General features: G+C 39.0%; 1 protein-coding gene across 7 annotated transcripts in view; it reads left to right on the top strand.

Annotated features, from left to right (window-relative positions):
- Positions 1-1,568: 1,568 nt before the first annotated feature.
- ECHDC1 (ethylmalonyl-CoA decarboxylase 1) overlaps positions 1,569-22,450 on the top strand; it is a 40,204-nt gene continuing 19,322 nt past the window's right edge. The window contains exons 1-5 of one of the 7 annotated variants that reach the window (XM_068184406.1): positions 1,569-1,901; positions 9,680-9,901; positions 14,718-14,860; positions 19,697-19,749; positions 21,687-21,767. In XM_068184406.1, the coding sequence (XP_068040507.1) occupies positions 1,700-1,901; positions 9,680-9,901; positions 14,718-14,860; positions 19,697-19,749; positions 21,687-21,767 (701 nt within the window). In that variant the 5' untranslated portion in view covers positions 1,569-1,699. Of the gene's footprint in view, positions 1,902-2,380; positions 2,534-2,666; positions 2,831-9,677; positions 9,902-10,037; positions 11,943-11,995; positions 13,962-14,717; positions 14,861-15,224; positions 15,537-19,696; positions 19,750-21,686; positions 21,768-22,450 lie in introns of those variants that run through there. The other 6 variants (XM_068184408.1, XM_068184410.1, XM_068184409.1 and 3 more) reach the window with 6 other exon arrangements.

Below are 22,450 nucleotides of genomic sequence, written 5' to 3'. Positions count from 1 at the left end.
CTGGGGTGGTAGTTTTGTTAGCTAACCTAATATAAATTGTCTCTTCCCACGAATCACAGCTGTCAGGCACCAATGGGATTTGGGGGCCTCTAGGGTGAGGCTGTAAGGAGAAACGGAATATCATGATTTTGGATCCATAAATCTATATTTTAGAAATATTTCAGAAATTTAGGAATAGAATGCATGTGTCCACCTTTTTATGTGGGTCTAGTCTTTGGAGTATATGTTACACCATCCTTTAGCCTGCCACATTTCCACACAGAGCTGATGATATTTGCCTCCTAAAAATTACAGTCAAGGGACCCTTTATGAACTGACTGTGGGTTTATGTGTTGGTCAGTATCCAATAATTCCTGAGATCTAAGCCCAGATATGTCATCTATCTGTTCCATTGCTCTGAAAGGAGTTCATAAAAATAGCACCTGGGAGCTCTGTATCTATTGGAATTCAATATTTCAGTCTGGCAGCCTCAAAACCAAGAGTGAAGCACTGCTCTTTTAGGCAGTACATTATCGCCAGCTTCTGGGTCGGCAACAGGGAATGGGCACATTCTATATAATTCAGGTGGTGCCTGACTCTCCTCGGTCAGTACTGCTTCAGCAACGCAAGGAGAAAGTGTTATTGATATCAGTGGAATTATTTATAAGAATAAGTGACTTTGCAGGATTTTACTTTTTTTCCTTTTTCTTTTTCTCTCTTATTGTACAGTCAAACATCCAGGGGACTAGTCACCATCCTACTGAAAGTTACAGCTTGTCTATTCTTTAATGTCTGTTTTCAAAGATGATCCCATCCACCTGTTCATTTGCCTACTCTTCATGCTTCATTCTTCATTCTCTTCACGCTCTTCACTCTTCATTTCCTGTTCTTCACGCTGAGTGCATCCTAGTCTTTTCCTTATGTCCTATATGACGCAAGGCAATAAAACCAAAAATGATGCAAACTAGTTTATGGATCTGCCGGTCCGGTTTGAGCTACTTCCACCAAGCGCTGCTAGGTGGCAATATGTTACCTGGAAAACCATGAGCTTCCAGCCGCCGTCGCCTTCCTCTGCTTCCGACTGAGCTGGGACGTGCCTGGGCATCGCTCCGCTCCGAAAGAGGACAAGCCCTTGGAGCGGGACCTGGTGAGAGCTGATGCGCTCACACAGATCTTTACTGAGGTTTTCCAGACACAACTGCAGGGCTGAATCCTACTGGAAAAATTCTTTGTGAACCCAAGAGGAAAAATAAGAGGCAAGCCTGCTTGTTGCAGAGAGTGTTGTAAAAAGGAAATGTATCCTTCTATTGTATAAAGATAGCACTGCCCGGGACGAGACTATTTCATATTCTCGATTCTCTGAGCAATGCAAAGTTGAAACTATCTGTTCAGCGTGCAAAGTGTTTGTTTTCTCCACATAAATGATTAATTGAAATCCCCACATATTCAATCATAATTTTTAATGAACTAGGCCAATTTTGGAACATTTGTATTGACAGTTGGGTTGAAAAACAGCTTTAATAAAGATGGAGAAGATGTATTTCCAGATACATATTTCAGCCATGCTACAAATACTTAAAATTGAGTCATCTTATGTATATGTCTCAACAAGGACATGGAAAGATTGGGTCATATTTGCATAATGTTTTGAATATGCAAAGCACTAAGTAATCTTCATTAAAACCATTTATTTCCCTTGATCTGGCTGCTGGCGAAACCGATGGCACGGCTGTGTGTGACAGTGCCATTTTATGCCAGCCTCAAGTTTGCACAATTACAGTTTGATGCCAGGGCAGTTTGCGGCTTGCTCAGCACTTTGGCCCAGCTGCCAGAGCTGGACACAGGTGAGCGGCACCTGGAGCCGGAGAGGCACAGCGGCCAGGAACAGGACAGCTGGAAAGAGCTCCCACTTAGGCTGACAGGTAAAATAGATGGATGTGAAAATGGGGAGCCCAAGTCTCTCCTTGTGGCGACGTGGACAGAGAGCTAACATCTCTCCTGCTTGCTGCGCAGCCCCAGGCACAGCAAGTGGGGGCCCCGCTGCTCCAGGCTGGATGCTCCCGGCAGCATCCGTATCCTAACCCGAGACCTTGTCGGAAGCCAGCGGAGAAAGGAGGATCTTTAATTACCCTGACTTGGATAGAAACACGGGGCTTGGTTTTCAGGGATGGGGGCGATCGGTGCAGAAAACAACAACAATGACGACCTGCTTATGTAGTATTTAGCAACCTTGGAGCTGAGGTGTATGGTCTGCTTCAAAATTGCTTAAATTCGGGCAGAGTTCTCGCTGCTTGGGGTCACGCCTCTATGGATGTGGTATGAAGACCCCTCCTGCTGGCCCCAAGTCAGCCCCCAGCTCCCGGGGGCTCAATAGGCTTTTGGTGCCCTTCGCTCGGCGCGGGGCTGCCCCGACGCCGCTGCTGCCGGGCGCGGGCAGGCGGCTGCGGGCCCGGCCCGGAGGCCGCGGCAGCGGTTCCCGGCGGGGCCCTTTCTCCGCAGCACCGCCCGCCTCCGCTGCTCCGCCGGCGCCGGGGCCGGTCAGTGCCGGGGCCAGGTCAGTGACCGCCCGCGGGGCTCCGCTGCCCCGGCCCGCGGGGGGAAAAGGGGCCTCTGCCGGGGAACGGGGCTGCCGAGGCGGCGCGGGGCCCCGGCAGCGTCCGGGCGTGGGCAGGCTCGGGGCGGCCCGGTGCTCGCAAGGCCTCGGGGCGCCCGCGGCAGAGGCGAGGTGGCTTCGTCGGTGCTGGAGAGGTCGGCAGTGCTTCTGCTTAGCCCTGACACCTCGGGTCTCGCTTTGGGAGCAGCCCGTCACCGCCCACTTCGGGCCTGCTCGGCACTGAGCCCTGCCTTGACGGTTGATTTAACATAAGTCATTTTGTATTAAAAAAAAAAAAGTGTCAGAAAAGCTTCCCCAGGTCAGACCACGTGCAACAGCGCACTGGTCAGGATTTTGGCATCGCAGGTTAGCAGCAAGAAATGTCCGCTCGGGAAGTAGCTTCCACCCCTCGGTCCCTTGAGTCTTCAGAGTCTTCCCAGGGTGATAGCGTGCAGGGAGGTTGCCATTGCTTCCCGCAATTCAGCGTGTGGAGCCAAGGAAGCAGGTGACAGGCAGTCCTGGCGTGGTGCTGCTACTTCCCACTGCTGTTACAGGGGGACAGAAGAATCGTGGCTGGTTCAGACCTCGGTATATGGTTTTTTTGGTGTTGCTGTCGGCAGGCGCACTTATGGGTGGTGGTGGTAAGGGGAGAATAGTAAAGAACAGTGAATTAAGTGGAATTCAGAATACTTCCTGACTACGAAAGTTACACTTTTCAAGGCAACCATTGGGAAAGCATCAGTATTTGTGGTTACAGCAGGAATTCAATTCATGTGTTTATGGTTCAGGGTTTGGTGACTGAAAGGCAAATGGTGGGTTGGTTGTGGTTGTTTCCATTCCTGTGAAGTTGTGCACCTGCTCTTAATGGTCTCTAAAACATACCTAGTATGCAGTGAACTTAAAAGAGTTTTCTGCCACTGTTATAAAAGCTCCTTCGATAACAGGTGTGAAGAGAACCTCTGAGGATCAAAGCATTAAAAAATAAAGGGCCCAAGTGCTTTTTGCAGAAAATAACAGATTCTTGCCCTCTGCTGTGAAACTCAAAATCTTTTATTCACCATGGGACCAAAGTAAAATGTTTTTAGGTAGTGTCATCTGTATTTATGGAAAGGCTTCCTTTGTCAGTTGTTTTGCTTCATTAAATGCCATTATTTTTCTGTGGACTTCAGTATGTTTCTTTGTGATTTGTTTACTGTTCTTCAAAATAATTAAAAATGTGATTAAGAGAGAATGTAATTGTTTAGGGATAGAAGGACAATTCACATCTAAACTCTAGCCTACAGGGATCATTAAAAAATACAAAACTAAGCAAAGAACACATAATTTGGAAAGCCACAGCTTGCTATGCCCAGAATTGGGCTGCTCAGAAACAATGAAAATAAGAAGAAAAAAAGGAGAGATAAAAGCAGAAATGAGGTGTATATGGTCAGCCACCTTAAAACTGAAGCTACAGACAAGGCTTGGTTTTTTTTTTTTACTTACAGTTTCAAAAGGTTTTTCTTCCCGCAGTTAATTTTTATTTCCTATGTGCATTATTTGATGCCATTTCAGTTAGTTAATTTGGCCATGTTCTCACTTCTTGTTCTGTCAGCTTCTGGATGGATAAAGTTTGTTTCTAATGCTGACATCTAGAAAGTAGGAGGCCCGTATCTTTTGCTCTCTTAACAGTAATACGGAGGCTAAAAAATTGTCCTTTAAAATACTAGCTACTTTTAAAGCTCGTTTTTAGAGGAGTCATAAGGCTTTTAAAGTAACTTGCTGAACTGGAGGGACTGATGATCCCATCTAATTTGTCTACAGTGCAGGTACCAGAGACAATGTACTAAAAATTTGAACAGGGCTCAGCAAATTTGAGAAACATGACATTTTGAGAAAGGCATGAGGGACCAGTCCTCTAGTTGGGGAGTGAGAATCTCCTCAGCTCCCCAGATTTGTTTATTTTCTGTATTTTCAAATTATGTTTTGTCAGTAAGTTTTCTGCTGTTGATCCCTTAGCATGCTTATGATCTGCTTGCTTTCAGCAGTGAGAAAGCCAGTTGGGAAAGTGATTGCCCTCAGCTTGCTTCATCTGGTAATTATTAGAGTGGGAGAACCTGTTGGACAAGGTATTTAAGTTAACCTAACCCACGCATCATGGAAGGAAAGTAGAGAGGTGGATAAGTGCATGAGATAGGTGGAGGGCTCAGTAACCTTGAGGTGAGGGGGTGGTGACAAGGAACTGGCAACAGAGGAATCCTGCGATTGAGTCCTCCCTACTACACCTTTCTTGTGTCTGAAGGCAGGATTTAGTGACTCTTCACTGTGAGACCAAGCTGGCCTCCTTTTGTTTTTGAATCTCTTCTCTTTGTCCTACACCATAATTTATTTTCTTTTTTTTTATTCCCTATAATAACCCACCAGCCCAATGCCCAGGGTTACAGTCAGTTGTTGTTATTTTCACTCATTTTCAACCTACTTTTTTTTCCTACAAATGGTCTATTTTCATGCTTTGTTTCTCCATCACTCTGCCTTTTTATCTGCTTTCATGCTATAGGATCAGTTGTGCCAGCCTCAGCACTGGGCCCCCACTTGCTTTTTCCATTGATTGGCTGCTACAGGAACCTGGTGAAGCATCTGCCAGTCATGGTCACTGCTCTCTAGTACAGGTGAATGCCTTTTAAAGTGACTGGCAAGCCACCCACACAGGGTTGAATTGTGAGTCATCTCATCATCATCCTCAGTTCATATCTTCTAACCCTTCTTCCCTGTCTTTGCACTTCTGTGCTTGTCGCTGAAATTGCAGCTGCCAAAGGTCTTCATCAAGTCAGGTTTTCTTGTTCTTCTTGACCAAGTGCCCTTGATACCTTTGGTAGTGTCACAAAAGTGCCTTTCTAGTTGTTTTTTATTTATTCCATTTGAATATTTTCTCCTCCTTGAGATTGATTTTATGGATTTTGTCTGTTGAATCCCTTTATTTCTGTTGTGCTTAATCTCTGTATACCGTCATCCAAACCCAGCAATTCATTTGATGGTTGTTTTTTTTTTTTTCCAGTATCTATATCTGCACATCACACCTGTCACATCCTGCCCCAGATGAAAGGGCATGCTTATTTCCCTGATGTTTTGAAAACACATCCCTGCATCTTTTTTTACCCATTTTCTTTTTCCTTGACTTGTGTCAATAACTCAGGCACCGTTTTTGAACTGGAATTTTCCTTGCTCATGTATTTTAACTTGCTGATTTAACTTGCTGTGTAGTGCAGTGTTTCTTGTTTGAGCATACAGCTACTAAGATTCAGTTCTCTGGTTTGTCCTAGTTCTTCTACCCTTTTTTCTAGAAAGTTGCTACCCACAGCACTTACCTCTTACTTTGGCCAGGTATCTTAATGTTCAGTGACAACTGCAACTGACAACATTGCTGGAGGTTGCTGTTTGATACATCGTGTGTTACAAGACATTTGGGTTGCAGCAGAGTAGTGGTAATGGCAAGGGCAAATACCCTTGTTCAAGGCTTAATAATTTCCCAAAAAATCTACTCAGGGAGTTTTGATGTTGGTGTTATCCCTATTATTAATATGCTTTATTAACACTGTAAGGTCTGAATTTTACCTAGACAGTTGCCAGAGGCTGTCAGAAGGCCTCTGATAATCTGCATGACCAAAAATACATACATTGTGAGTGCCTGCATGTAGATACATGTGTTGCTTTTGTAGATACATGTGCTGCTCTTGCATAATGTGTGTCAGTCCTTTGTACTGAAGTGCTGGCACTCAATATGTTTATATTAACCCACAGTCTGCTACCCCACAGGCAAGGGTGTTACAAAATTACTTGAGTGTCAAATGGGATTTAAACTGTTGTTTTATGTAAGAGGTACAATAACTGTGGAATGGGCAACTACTGATGCCTACACTGTTGACTTCTCTCTTGGTTGTCACCAGTGGTATATAAAGCTGTAGCACTTAAAACATGTGAAAGATGCTAATTGACTACTGTTATTCCTATATTGTCAGGTTGGGTTTTTTTTTCATTGTAGGAACTGTGCATAAACTACCTTTGCTACAGAGGCTAATGGGTATAGCATGTTGCCTATTTAAAATTAGACTAAGACTCAATTTCTGTAAGTATGTATAAATAGATGTGATTATGTTAAACTGAAAATATGAAAATTTTAGTGTTAATAAATTTCTCTTGGCTGGTCCTACAACATCGTAAGTATTACTGCAGCATCTTTCTTTCACTGCTTTCATGCAAAATACAGAAATAATCAATCTCAGTTATGCAGTGAATTGTGAGCACTCTGTACTGATTGAAATTCTGGATGTTGTTTGTCAGATATCAGCAGAAATCCCTTTAGACTGAGAGAGCTTTAGCTCTTCCTATCATACTTTCCTTGAGTGGTCAACTCAGACTGAACTGTTAAAATAATCCTATTTTTATTAAAAAGTAGTATTGGGCACTGACCGGTACTGTAGGAGATGGTTGTAAAGAAAATAATTCATAGATTATACCTTGCATGAGTCATTAATCATGAGTCATGATCAGCAGGCAGTGGTGTCCAATTTGTTTTCTAATCCCACACTTGCTGCTGTTCTTTATTACCATAGTGATAATATTAAAGAGCTGTTAATGCACATAACCACGCAGTTGAAAATGACAGGCTCTTTTTTCACTGGAATAAAATTTCCATATCTTAAGTCTGCTTTGCTCAGTATATTTCTTGTCATGAGAAATTCAGTAGTGTATAAAAGTCATGAAAAAAGTTTAAGTGAGCAAGTGGTTAAGTTAGCAGAACAGCTTTTTTTTCTCCCTCCTCTTTGCTTTCAAGCCAGTCACTGGGGCTTCCTAGAGAGTTCCAGCTAGTCTGTTTTAATATGAGAATGGGGGACACTTTGTATTCATTAAAAATTGGGAGCTGGTTGTTCAAGGTACACTTTACAAGGAAAGGCTGCAATTTCATGTTTGTTCTCTCCTGAGCAAAAGCTAGCAGCTGGATAGAAAGTTTTATTGCTTTAATATATGCTGAGGAATGACTACTGAGGTTTTAGAGAAAAGGGAAGGCAGTCTCTCTCTTGAGAGACTGAATATAAAAAGAATCCATTAGGAGAAATGAGCTTTAGAAACCCATTTTCGCTCTTTAAATAAAATTTTAAAAGCTCTGAAAGGTGGTAACTGAAGTGTTGCAGACTATTAGAATGTGCATAGATGGAGAGTATTTGGGTGCAGCAGCAGTCAGGGAATGTTTTTTATGAAGTAATGAATCTTGTATTCAATTAGATTTTAAACTTGATTAAATTTTGTAATTAGTTTTATTAGTTTACATTTTGGAAAAGTTCATCATGGTGGATTAAAGCCTTGTTTGTCAACAGATATTAAAAAATCATCCCTTTACATTTTCTTGTGCATATAATTTTATAATGCATAGATTTGTGTAGGCCTTACTAGTTTCTTTGTGTTGAGCTTGTGAGATCCTGTTGTATTGGTGGGTGCAATTTGGCAGGACAGGTATGAATCTACTGGCATAGATGACTTTTCAGTTTTCTGGTATTGGTGCATGTACCTTCACATCCCATAGTGTGGTTGCTCTGCAAACTCCTCCTCCCTTTGAATGAGGACTATACCTGCACCAACAGAAGCATTTTCAAGTTTAGTGTAGAATGGTACAGCCAGTGTCAATATAAGTGTTTACCTGACAGGGCTGTTCACTTGCTTCATTAGGAGCTAATTGTGTGTGGTTTTTAATGTGCATTTACTTGATCATGTGTAAATAATAAAGGTTTTCAAAAATTTTCAGTCTGTAAAATACCCTGAACAGAGCATACAATATAGCTGTCACCAAATTCTGTCTCAGTGAATGTGTTTGTGTTCTGAGTTCACCTTAGAAAAACTTTCCAACAGCTGCTTGCCAATTTTGAAAGTATCTTGTTTCTGCCAATTATGACTCAGAAAAAAAAAAATTAGCATCTACAAAAAAATGAGCATCTACCATGTCTTCTGAATGTCTTTAATGGCTAAGCCCATTAAAAAGTAGATTGGGGCAAAGGTAGGACTACTCTGTCAAATTGCATAATAAAAAGAGTTTTTTTTTCACATGTCCTGTGGGGGTTCTTTTGATTCTCATTCTGATTGATTTCTGAGATGACTTTATTTCCAGATCAGCTATTTTCAGTTCAGGCTTTACTCAGTTTCTTTCAAGTCACTTGTAAACTGCTTTCTCCAGTAGACCCATTTCCAGAGTAAATAAATTAAGGCAGAGATGCAGATCAAGTGTAATATACGGTAATTACCTTCTTGTTGTTTCCTGATCTACAGTCATACACTGTAGAGTAGAAATAGCAGAGGAATAAGCCATGGGTATACTGGTACACAGAAATACTTTACAAGTATTATTACCTGTATAAAAGGCAAGTATGGCGCTCAATGCATAATACTGTTGCACACTTCTCATCCTTTGGAGCACTGCACAGATTCTGGGCCCAAATGAGATTAACTCAAAGTGCTACTGGGATGACTGGGAAAAGCACATAGCAATCAAAGGCTAGGCAGATTAATTAGTTTTAAGATGGGGTATGACAACTGTGTTAATGGAATTAGGTGATGGGGAACAGATTTCGATATAAGAATGATCTTCAGTTCTTAATTTTTAAGTTACTCAAGTATTTCTCTGGGGAATGTTTTGCTGTAATAGTTGCTACAGTAGGACTTTTCCTCCATTAAAGGTATGTTTTTAGAGTGAAGGGTGAGGGAGGGTTTGGAAGAGTAATACAAAGTAAATTGATCTAGTGGAATACATAAGAGTCTTAGTTTTTAGTCTATAGTTTTTGAGCCTCTTTTGTTTTCTGCACACAATAACTTTTTTGGTAAATTTTACAAGGAAATATTTTAAAAGGTGCTAATACCTGGCTTAACTACTAAAATGACTCCATAAAACTCCTTCTCTTAACTTTGTGGGGGTAGATTCAAACCAAGAATTTTGCAAATATGGTTTGCAGTGATTTTTGTCAACTGTTATGATTGTATCACCTTTATATTAGTTTCTGCTGTCATACTTCCCTCTTTCTCAGAGGACTGAAGTGGATTTCAAAGGAGATTTCCTAATTTTTTTCCCTTCACTCTATGTATTTCCAGAAATGGCCCTTGCTCTGTGGAAGAACTTTCTTCAGATTACAATGAAAAGGATACTACAACAAAGAAGGTTGTCACTGTATAATGGTTCTCATGGCTATGAGGAAGAATTGATAAAGAAGAAACTTCAGCAGTTTTCTGGTGGATCCATCAACTTTTCCAAAGAAGACAATGGCATTGGAATACTTACTTTGAATAACCCAAAGCTAATGAATGCCTTTACAGGTATTAGTTGATGGGATTGCTGGTTGGTTTTGGTCTGTGTCTTGTTCAGTTACCTGTTTTGACATTTTGCCTAAAGAAAGTGAAACACTTTGCTTTATCACACTTTAGTTAAAAGAATAAATGTGTAAGTTTTATTCAGATGTGCAGCAAATGTGTTCAGTGTTTTGCGTAGAAACTTTGCTCTAAATGTCAGAAGAATCTAAGAAATTCTCAGTGACACAAGGACTGGCTTGCAGAAGGTGCTTCTCCCCGTGTTGTTTAAGTGTTAGCACAATTCTGCCACTGAGCTCTTTCTGGCATCTCTTCTCATTTTGTCATCACTGCTCTGGAAATATGGTAGGCATTTTTGTGGGCATGAGACAATGCCACCTCCCTTTTATAGGTGGTGTAGAAAGAAAGACTGAGTTTTCTGCTTGGTTCTTTACCTAAAGCCTTCCCTGCACACTGAACTTCTGTAGTTTGGTCTTTTCCACATACCCAAACAGGCTTCCGTTTGTTCTTCATTTGCCTTATGTCTTAAATATCAGTGACTGGTTAATTAAAGATCAGATGAGCTGGGTATTCTCAGCTGTTGCAGGTCAGTGATCTATTTAATATGCTTTTACACTGGAGAATACTTAGCTATCAAAACCAAGTTGCCCCATTTTATGAATATTGTATTATGAGAGGGTTTTGTTCTCCGAGCTGAGTATACTTGCTGTTTCTTCTTAATTATCTAGATTATTCCAATTTATGCCACTCTCTTCAGATGTGAGTGGCACACATCCAGGGTGTGAATCTGCTTGAGCTGGAGCTGTGCATAAGCCTTTAACAGTAGGAATGTTTTTATCTGTTAATATTTTAATGTGGATGCATTTGTGTCATCTTGCTAATTTCTTTGTTGCTGTTCTGTCTTCCTGCCCAGTTCTCACTGTTCCTTTGCTGTGTACAAACATTTTGCAACATACTAGCAAAGTGTGCCCTTTACATGCAGAATGTCAATCTAGTCTTTCCACTAGTGACTGTTAGCTGAAAGGAGCCTAAGAGAGCAGCAGAATTGGTGGTAATGCACCTAGATGGTTCTGCATTCTCTTTTGTTTCACTTAAAAAACTCATGTATAAAATTATTACCTAACTTAAGAAGTTGTAGCTAAAAAGATGTTAGCGTAGGTATTATCGTTCTGCATGCCTCCCTGTCAACATACGTGCTGCTATACAATCATAATTATGTGGTTGTTTCCCCTTTTTCTACAGATTGGTTTCTATTTTTGGCTCAAAACAAAACTGTGTAATGTACACACTGTAGTCTGTGTGCTTTTAGCTTATTTGTTGTGGAAGTTGAAAGGGGCAAGAGAAATGAGCTGTAACAGTAAAAGAAGAAAGCAGACTGGGCTTTTCTGCTATTTGAAGATCAGGAGTAATAAAAGTCAAATTGCTTAAACCAAACTTTCATAGAAACTGGCAAATATGTTCTCTGTTTTCTATGTGCTTGGCAAGAGGGGCTCCGAAGTGATTGGTAGCAATGCTGAGCAGGTGCAGCTGCCATTTAGGCAACTGATAGCTGTTCTTTGCCTATACAATGTTCTGTGTAATGTTAATGGGCTGAAATCATATCCCACATCTGGAGTTGAGCACCCAAAATTAGCAGACATTTTCTCTCTGGTTCCGTTAGTTGTCTGTAAAATAATTTCTTCTCTCCTTACAGGACTGCTGTGAGAATAACTTATTAGTGTATGTCAATTAGATGCTCTAGTAGCAAAGAAGAGCTACAAAAACCACTGAGGAAATTAATAGCTCTGTCTTTGCTGTGGATCCTCATTAGCATATAACAAATGAGCCATGGGATCAGGCAGTTCTATTTTAAAGCAGTGTGTAGAGCCCTGTAGAGAGCTGTACTCCATTTTGCTAGGCAATAGCCACAAAAAATTGTTCTGGAAAATCTTACTGTCAGTTCAAGAGATGCTGCTTCTTTGTGCTGTACACCTCTGCTAGAGACTTTTGTTTTCATGGGAGGGAGAGTAGAAGCAAAATCAGACTGGTCCCTTCGCTGCTGCAGTGAATGGTATGGCATCTTAATTTATACCGATCTTAATTTCATTTTTAACATTATTATTTGTAAAATGTAGTTGCTGAGAAACTACCAGGAACTTAATCCTTTGCCTTCAGTTGTGTATCAAATAACGCTCTTCAAGGGACAGCATGGGGTGTGCTACCCCTGAATTGCCTCAGCAGAACCTGGTTGACTCCATCAGCCAGAGCCTGTGGATACAGCTACCTCCCCATCAAATTCTGTTGATTCTGTGTCTCAGAGCTTCTGAAGAGTGGCAGATGTGATTTTATATATCCATGCACACTCCCTCTAGAAAGCTGCAAAACATTATTAAACTGTTGAGGGAAATTCTATTTTCCAGGCATTTACTTTACACAGCAGTTTTTTATCTCAAAGGAATTGTGTTTATTCTAAGCTTGAGCAACTCCTGAAATCAAAAACAGAACAAAATTGTTGGCAAATTGCTAATGGGCAATATGGAGATTTTTATGCCTTTTCTCTCTTCTTAATTGGAATCTAATAGCCACCTGTTTGAAATGGTCTCTCTGGAAACAAATGCTAATAATGTCAGTTTAAGCCTGGTAGAACCAATTTCAGCAACCCAAGTTCTCACTGAACTAAACTTGAATGTAGTTTAAAAGAGAAGAAAGCTAGCCTGTAGGAATTAGAAAATAATGATGATAGTTTTTATTTTCTACAATTTACTTGAAAACATTTATTCTCAGATTATAGTTAAAATGCAAACAAATTGTTTATTATTAATTCTGTAAAGAGCATGAACTTAGTGGTATCAAATTCTGAAAGACTAAGATTGGCAGAATGAGGATTTGCTTTAGTGTTGTGCCTTCTTCATTATATCAAACATCAGGAAATATATCTGTTGGTAAAATAATAGTTCGCTGTTGTCAGGAATGGAAAAGAGCCTCTCACAGGAATGTAGAACAGGCTCTGGCCAGTGTCTCTTGTCCCCTGCTATTGCATGTAACAGGCTCATATGGATCCTGCATTTTTTCAGTTAACTCAATTTTTTTCTTGGAATACTCTGTGGAAAGACTTCAATACCTCACTGCTTTGCCTATTAAAAGAACCGCAAACAGGGTTCTGCTGTATTTGACTCTAGCAAAGCTTGGATGCCAGCCCAAATACCTTTCTGTTAAGAAGACTTAAGAAGGAAAATATGCAATAAGTGAAATCCAGAGGGTTAATGCACACCTGTTTGAACAGCAGCATTTGCAGAAAAGTTGTTGAGTGTGCCATTAGGCTGGAAAAGCATTTCAAGTGAAGACCCACAAAAATCTCATCTAGGTCTAGTTCTGCTCAGTATTTTCATTCTTGGCTTGGATGATGAAACAGAAGGTGAACTGCTGAAATGGTCAGATGATCCCATATTAGGAGAGCTTACAAGATTACTTTTTGGAGTAGAGGAGAGGCATTCAGTGATCTTGATTAGCTGCTGCAAAGAGCTCAAGATCAACATGGTGAAATCTGGTGAAAACAAGTGTAATGTGCCACATACAAAAAGCATGACCAAATTATAAATGCAGAAGGGAAAGCAACTGGCAAAACTGCTGGGATTTTTTAGAGGATCATAGTATGGACTTGACAGTGGGTAAAAAATACCCCAACTCAAGGCTATCCTGCTATATAATATGTAATGTCCACTTAATTATTGGCTACCTCAGAAACATTGTCAAATTGTGTTATTGCAGTGGCTGAGACCAAGCCTAAGGGGAAAATACTTGACTGAGTGTTCACTCTTGATGTGGGACTGGGGAGCTTATTTCATAATGAACTTTAAGAAAAAAAACATAAGAAAGAAAACACAAATGTCCCATGGACTAGCTGCTAATGGGAGATTTCAGCAGAGGATGAGTCCTGTGCATGCAGGCGTAGAGTTAAAAAAGCAGCACTGTTGTCAGAGGAGTGAGTCCTTGAGAGTATTAATTGAAAGCACATTTCTATCTGAGGAATGTAGGCATGTCCATCGAAATTCTTGTCAAAGAAGTGTAAAGCTGAGAGTGTCATCAGCCTGTATGTACATTGCTTTCTGAAATTAGTTTCTCTAAATGTTTTCTCTTAAGTATATAACTGGACAGAGTCATAGGCATTCAGAAAGGAAGAGCTTTAAATTAATGCAAGTACATTCCATTGCTGTGGAAGATGCTGCTGTCTCGGATGAGCTCTAGAAACAGGAGTTTGTAGAGTTCCATGTCAGGAGGGGTAATTAAGCAAATATGATGTTTATGATGTATTATGATGAATTGGATGTTTAAACAAGAAATAAAAAGCTAGTACTGTCTGATGACGTGCTTTATTAAGAGTCTTTTTAGAAAGAAACCTTTGTTAATGGTGACTGGTTGTGCCCACAGCCCACCCTGGACACAATTATTTTCTACTCTCTGCCAATTGTTTGGGCAGGGAGGAATGTCAGTAACTTCAAAATGACTAGTTGGACAGATGTGGATGGATGCATATAAATTAATCTGTCCTGAATGTGTGCAATTACAAGCAGAAATAAATTAGGCAGAGGGTTTTTGTTTGTTTGTTTTGTTTTTGGCCTTTCTTGAGTGTAAAACAAATATCCTTCAGAATTTTGGGACGTGCATCCTTGGAGAATAAATGTATGTCAGTGATTGTGTGCAGGATTTAAGATGATATTTTCCCTTGTGATTTTAAGCCCATCACTTATTAACTGTTACTTGGTTTTGCTGGTGGAAAATGTAACAAAAGACATGATGGTGATAATAATTTCCTGTTAAAAATTTTGTTTCTCCCCTCTTGTGACAGGTACTATGATGGTAGAACTCCAGGAGAGGGTAACTGAACTGGAAAACTGGAAGGATGGCAAAGGTCTTATAATCCATGGTACAGGAAACACTTTTTGCTCAGGATCTGATTTGAATGTTGTCAAAGAAATATCCAATTCCCAGGCAAGTATTAATACACATTAAAGTTTTGGAGAAAAATTAATTTTTTGAGATTCTTTTTAGACAGAGGTGTTGCACTACACTTCTACTGCAATTTTATATACAAGTCACAGAATGGAACTTCAGTGGTCAAAAAAAATGCTGTCAGCCCCTTCAAGCCATGGTTTAAGTGTTATTCTAAGTGATTCATAACTCTAAATTCCTACACTATATGTTCTTTTTAGCATTTTCATTTAAAAATGTCATTTCAGTTTCTCACAGCAGTATATGGTGAATTTACACATCAGATAAACTGTGCTTCTGTAGTTTGACCTTTAGATAAAAAGTAATGATTTCTCATATTCTAAAGTTAAAAAAAGAAATTTAAGTAGAATGGCTGCTATTACAGAAAGGTTTCTGTTTTATCAAAACTGTGCTTGGCCTGCATGAAATCAAACAACAGATTCAATTCTTGTGCTGTACTTGAGTCATGTGAGTCTTGTGTGTATCTATGAAGTTGAAGGGTTTGGGGTTTGATGACAATTTTTTGCTCATGCTACCCATTTGGACAACTTTCACATGCGCTACAGTTCTTTCCGTGGATTAATATGTGAACTTGGCAATGTGTGAAATAGGGCTTTGCCAGCTGCCAGGGAAGAGGGTCTTCCTGCGCTGCTCTTAGACCTGGTTTGCAGTTGTGGTACGTGCCAATCCTGGTGCTTTTTTGTGGCCACTGCAAGTTTCAGGATTTAACCATGTAAATGAAACATTTAATTGGCCCTTCCAGTATGAATATCAACAGAAAAACTGGTTAATCTGATATTTGTCTTTAATGATTTTTTTTTTCTGTTGATGAAACTAAATACGATATACCCCACAATGTCTTAGATTTTTTTTTTCTGGCCTCGTAAAATAAAAAGGACAGTTCAGTTTTCAAAGGGTATAAGATATTTTGTTTCTTTTTGGGAACATCACAAGGGAGATGCTTTTCTTAATACAGAAATGTCATGCTTTATATATATAAATGGATTTGGGGGATGTTTTCATCTGGATATTTTATAAGAACTGGTAATTTAAAAAATATAGAAGTAGATGTGATTTTTTTCCTAATTTGATTTTTTTTTTTTTGATCTGCAATTCTTAACTTCTTTGAGTATTATACCAACAGAAAAGGAGCTGAAGCCAAGCAAGGTCAATTCTGTTCTTATTTGCAGTCTAGGCTTTCCTTCAGAGTTCTGCATTCGGTAAATCTCAGTGATTCTGCTTCCATACGTTTTGTATTCTCTCTGTATGCTTATACAAATTACTTGGAGCTGCTGCAGTGACAGAGAGGGCTCTTGCAAGGACTAGGTTCAATAACAGATATACTGGACAGAATGAAAAATATACATGTTATAACTTTGTTGAGAATTCTCTGCACATAATCTAGATCTCATGCTAGTATTGAAATTAAAGCCTAAGAGTCACCAGAAATGCTCCAAGAATAGTTAAACATAGCTGCTTTTCTATTTCCTTTGGAGAGGTCAAGCTATTTATCTTTTACTGAGAGTTTCTTTATAATAGCTCCTAAAGCATCTGTTTGGTGGGATTTAATAGTCTTTATTAAATAAAGCTTTATTAGAATATGGAATAGCATTTGCTGTTCTTCAGCCTTACAGGACTCTTCTCTCTAACTTGATGCAGATGAGAGTGTTTCATCTAGTTTCAGGTTAAGTTTTCTGTCCACAGGTATCTTCAAGGCAAAAAAAAAAAAACAAAACAAGAGCTGAATAGCTTCATGCCTGAACAGTATCGTGTCTTCATGTCTTTCAGAGTATCACAGAATATTCTGAGTTGGAAGGACCCACAGGGATGATCGAGTCCAACTTTTAAATGAACGGATTGGACCCACAACTTTTCATTATTAGCACCATGCTCAATCAACTGAGCTGTCCTTTGTATATATTTTTCAAGGCTGCTTTAGCCCACAGCTTTTAGTAACTGCAGAAAACACTTTTATTTTATCCAACCGATTGGTTGAGGGAGAACTGTATTTTTCATAATTTTCGGTACAGTTTGCTTTTCCCTGTGGTACAGAATCGGCAGAATAATGGCCAAGAATGTTGAAGGATTTTCGTGCCCCCTAGTGGCTCTTTGTCCTCCTCTTCCACTTCGTTCTTTTCCTCTTTGTTCACCTTCTCCCCTGTTCAATCGTTCCTAACTCTGAAGCAAACCTAGGTCCCCTGCCTGTTTTTCTTTTCTGAGTGCTAACATTACATAACCAAATCACAGAAGGTAAATGAATCGTGGAATTTAAGTAAGAAATATTTTCCTTCTGTCTTTATAAGGCTTTGTAAACTGTTCCCAGAGCAAGAGCCTCATTCTGGTGTGAGACTTGAAAAGTTGTCTAGCTGAAAAGCAAGAATAGCTCTTAAAGCAACAGCTCAGAAGAAGAAGCACAAAGGAGAGTTCGCTTTCCTTGGTCCCTGTCTAGAAGCCCTAGGACAGAGGTTCCCAAACATAAGCTGTGGAGAGAGGACTTTGGAGAAGTTGCAGATAATATGGAAATTATGTTCTATCTGTAGTGCAAATGGATTCGAAGCTCTTGCAGCAATAAGAGCCAGCATTACAGTTTTCTACTTTATGAAGGTGACTTTCTTCTTCCCTGCCTCTCCAAGGCCCACACCAAGCTAATAATCCTTTTCTTCCATATATAGTGCATTTTACGTCCCTTTCTTCTAGTTAGATATCTTCTTATTTCAAGGACAGTATTAGAGCTGCAAATATAATTATTCTACTAGACTGCAGCAAACACCTCTTAGAGTATTTTATCTGAATAGTAACCTTATTTTTCTTGTCAGGAAGTTTTGAAGGGTTTATTTGCCAGGACTCAAGCAATTGCTTTTTTTTTTTTTTTTTCCTTTTTCTTTTTTAAGGAGTGTTTTCTGTGCAAGCATTTTTACATGGGATACACAGTAATCTCTCTACCACCTGAGAGAATCAAGACTTTATTTTTGTTTGCTCAGACATAAATGCATTTTTCAAGTTTGTCTGTTCTGGAATTAATCTTTAATTACCATTTTGGATTTTGCCACGAGTTGAGAAGGCCAGTTTGAATGCAAGGATTCTGCTGTGATGAAGTGAAAAATCATGTTTTCTAAAGAGCTTTTGTGCAGCTTCATCCTGTCAGTTGTAATTTAGGAATTGTGCAAGTTTGTGTCTGAGAACTGGTACCTTGTATCTTTGTGTGGGCTTTGAACTTAGCTACTAAGGCAGCTATCACAAAGGGTTTGATTGTTCTTTAATTTGGAATGGAAATAATGCTACTGTTCTTAGGGGTTGTAGGAGATGGCTACGGTGATAATTAAAAGCCTTTTTATAAATCAACAGGTGCTAAATTTTTCAAGCAGCCCATTAGTGTAGTAAAACTAAATACACTGATTCTTGTGTAGCAATTGTCATGGCATTCACATCTGCCAGAGATCTCTGCCTAAACATCATAGTGGTGGTTGGCTTTGGGCAGAGTAGCTCTTGGGAATACATGACTAAATGGACAATAAATCGTCTGAAATTGGCCTACGGTTATTTCAATGTTCTATTCCTGAGATGTACTGAAGACTTACTGCGTATATTTTCTTTCCCTGAGGTATGAGTCAGAGGCTTTTAATTCAGGCAGATTCTCTAAATTGCCAGCTTTTGTGGAACTGCATTTTAAAAATTAAAAAATTCTGGTAAAGAGATGTTTGGTTTGGTTTCTTTGGACATATTTTTCCTTTATTATTTGAAAGATGTGCTGAAATTTTTACCTACTTTAAATTTTATTTTTATTTCTGCAGTGTCCAAACAAATTTTTTTATCTGGGATAAATAATACATGTTGTTCAATTCAGTATGTATATGAACATGGTGGTTCTAGATCATTTAGTCCAGTTATTTGTCAAGTTCCTGATTAATTCTAGATGTCTGAGAAAGAGGATAACAACAGGGAAGGCAGATAGATAATGATTTTGTCTCAAAATATTTTCTTAACTCCCAGCAACTTATGACTAAGACTTCTAGAGCTAGAGGTGTTGCCTTCTATGTAATAACCTTTTGTTGCTGTTTCTGTTGTGAATTTACGTAGTTAGTTCTTGAATTCATGTAGAGGGTGTAATGCCCTACTGCCAAGTGTTCCACATTTTAACTAAACGTTGTAGAAAGAAATATTTGTTTTGAATGTATTTTATTTGGAACCCTTTAGTTCCTGTACTGGATTAGAAGTAAACAATTGTAACTTTTTTACTGTTGATTGCAAGCAGATGCAAAACACAAAAGATGAGAGACATAAGAAGAATCTTCTTTTGGGTGTGGTTTTTTATTTGTTTCAGGGTTTGGTGGGGTTTTTCTGTTGTTTTTTGTTTTTTGGGTTTTTTTTTTTTTAGCTGAGACGCTTTTAGCCCAAACAATAAAAGATTAAATTGCTAAATTGTATCTTGTCTAAAACTTGATGGATTTGGAAGAGTAAAAAGTATGTAGCACACTATGGCTTTGTACAGAATTTAAAAACTCGGATTTATGTGTCTTCAACTTGAAGTGAGAAGAGGAAATTAAGAGGAAACACTAAAATTTCACAGCATAGAAATTCAGTATTGCAATTACTTTAACAGTGGCTTAATTTTAAATTAAATTTATATAAGTTGAGTTCTGATTTTTTTTAACCTGATTTATACTGGGTTTTCTATTTGTGCATAGTGGGGTTGGGCTAGAATTTGGGCAACATGAACCAGAGACAAACCCTGCTGAAGTAAATATAAAGAATGCTTACTCCTGTTTACTTTGTCTATGTGTTTAATTGCTTCACATTAAGATCACATAACATTTTTTAATTTCCTATTCATTGTAGGATGGGATGAATATGTGCATGTTTATGCAAAACACCTTAACCAGACTTATGAGGTAATATATTTTATTTACCCATTTATGAAGTAATTATAAGTATCAGAATGTATTTTGGCTAACTCCTTAACAAGATATTTAAAGATAAATATGTAGTTTTATGTATGTAATTTTGAATCCCAGACCTTGTATTCACACATGTTAGTCAGGTAGGTATTTATGCACTTTAATTAGACCTTAACATTTTGTAACTATTACACTTTCCAGAGGTTGGAACAGGAAAAAAAAAAACAAACCCTAGGCTTATATGTGTAGAGCTAGGAGATACCCAGAATTAAGGAAATCTATGCCTTCAGATTTTCTGAAACTCAACCTCTATAACTCATTGGAAATTGGTAGCTTTTAAATAATAAGCAGCAACAGGTTATGCAACCTACATAGGTAATACTTATTTGACATATTTATTTCATCTTCCCACTTCACAAGAGGAGTGTGTCAGTTCTACCATCTGGTAATTCTGAAAAAAACGCCCTTTCCTGTAGACTTAGCTTCCCTTAAGAAGTTACATTTCTATTAAATCCATTTGGGGTAGAGTCTGTGTTTTTCTGCTTAGAACTCTTTGAAGATGAATATTCTTTGCTTTCAAATAATCTGTATGAGAAAATGTTATGAATTAACATTTTTTCTGTAAAATTACCCAGGAGATTGGACACTTAAATTAGTAGTACTGTAAGGAATCCTCAGGATTGTAAGATATTTGCATAAGCTTGTCTCCATATAATCAAAATTGATGGGGCAAAGCTAAGAGGAGGAAGATGTGTGAAGATTAAGTCCCCACCTCAGGTGTGTAGACTTAGTGTATCTTTAAGCTGTGGTTCAGGGGGAGCACTGAGCTGCTGTCTGGGGACATCTGTTGTAGATGGGATTAGTGTCCCTCAGAGCTGAGGCTGACTGTGATCCTGAGAGAGGTGCCTCAAATGGATTAGAGTGTGGATGTAGCCATCTTAGACCCACATCTTCTGCTTTCTCATAAAGCACGGGAAAGATGAGATTGCCCTCTTCCAGTGTGTTCTCTTGTGCCATGGATTGTATGAACTGTGCTGCAGCTTGTAAGTGAACTTGGGCTGTAAGAAAGTGTTGGTGCTTCTGTTAAAGGAGAACTAAAACCAGACATGTGGTTATGATTAGGATGCTGTCTTCTGAATGTGGTTTGTAAACTGCTCAAACAGCTAAATGTCTCTTCATAGTAAATGATGAAACAGCTGTATTAGTGTGCAAATTCTGTGACTAACCAGCTGCCTTCATTTCTTAAGGAACTTGCCTTATCCTAAGTCACTGTTCATTAGTATTCATTTCACATCAGCAGTGGGGAAACATACTCTTCCTTCCCTCTGTCCTTTGAATTACCTTGAACATGATTAAATACCTTGAACATGATTAAATACAACACTAACAAAGGTAACAGATTGCTGCTTTCCTCAGAAGATTTTGTCTGCCAAAAAAGTTTTGTTGATGACTGAGATAGTAGCATTCTGTTTGAAGAAGCTGCTGAAGCTGTCATGATAAATCTCATTAATTTTAGATAACCCAGCCCTTCAATTCTTTGTGTCTCTTTCTGCTCCTTTCTGTGGTGCACTGGCTTAGAGTAGAATCTTGGGTTGCTATCCTGTCACTCCTTGCAGGCAGTCTTTTTAGGTATATTCTATAGCAGGTATTTTTTGTAACATGTGTTTTTCAGTACATGATCTTTATTTTGATTCCATTTAAAATATCTGTGTTGCTGTTTCATTTTGGGATTCTGTCTCAATTACGCAATAGTAATTTTGACATAAGTGGAATTGGTGGTGTGCTGATTGCACACTAAGATATAGTTATTTGATTAAATTGGAACACTATATTTTTCTCAACATTTACTGTAGAAATGCTTTGGTTGAATAGTTTTGTAATTTCTGAAAGGCTGAAAGCATTAATTTTGCTTACTAAATTCTCTTGTGCAGGTTGCCTTTGATCAGTGTTGCACTAGTTCAAGGAAAAGCTTTTGGAGGAGGAGCAGAACTTACCACAGCATGTGATTTCAGGTAAGGCTAACAAGTTGTGTAGTATTATGTTGGGTCAGTGATTTACTGATTGTCCAACTGAAATGTGAGAAGTGGGAGGTACCACTTACCAGGAGTAATGTTCCTGGGTTCCAAAGCATTTGCACCGAGATTTTGTCATCAGACTTCACAGGAAAAGAAAAGTTGTGGTTTCTGCAAAGTTATGTGGTTTGGATCACAGTGTAAAACATCAGTAGTAAGGAATTTTAGTAACTGACTGTGTTACACACCAAGTGGGTCCAACTCACCCTTGAGTGAGAGATAGGAGCATTGCAAAATTGTGTATCTCCCTGTGTCTCTTTTTGTGAATGTCATAAATAAAAATAAATAAATCTCTTCACTACTCTTATATTTTTTGTTCTGGGTTTATTATTTATGACATAATTTTGTGCTGCACAGCTATTCAAACATGAATTTGAGGTGCAGAGGAAAACAAATGATGTTTCATCCCTGTTTTTTCTTTTCCATGCAGGTGCAGGGATTTGCTAGCATGAAACAACTGGCAAAAAAAAGAGGCCTTTAATTAAACTGGCAGAACAGGAATGGGAAGACACTAAAGTAATAAAATGTCACTTTATATAAACCATTCCTAATGTGCAAACAGCGTACAGATGCAGCAGGATAAGCGCAGTGAGCAGCATATCTGAAAATTAGGAGCTTTTAGT

This window comes from Anomalospiza imberbis, chromosome 3 (genome assembly GCF_031753505.1).
Source record: "Anomalospiza imberbis isolate Cuckoo-Finch-1a 21T00152 chromosome 3, ASM3175350v1, whole genome shotgun sequence".
Classification (NCBI taxonomy): domain Eukaryota; kingdom Metazoa; phylum Chordata; class Aves; order Passeriformes; family Viduidae; genus Anomalospiza; species Anomalospiza imberbis.
Note: the sequence above shows the minus strand (reverse complement) of the source record. Positions and strands in the feature narration are given on the sequence as shown.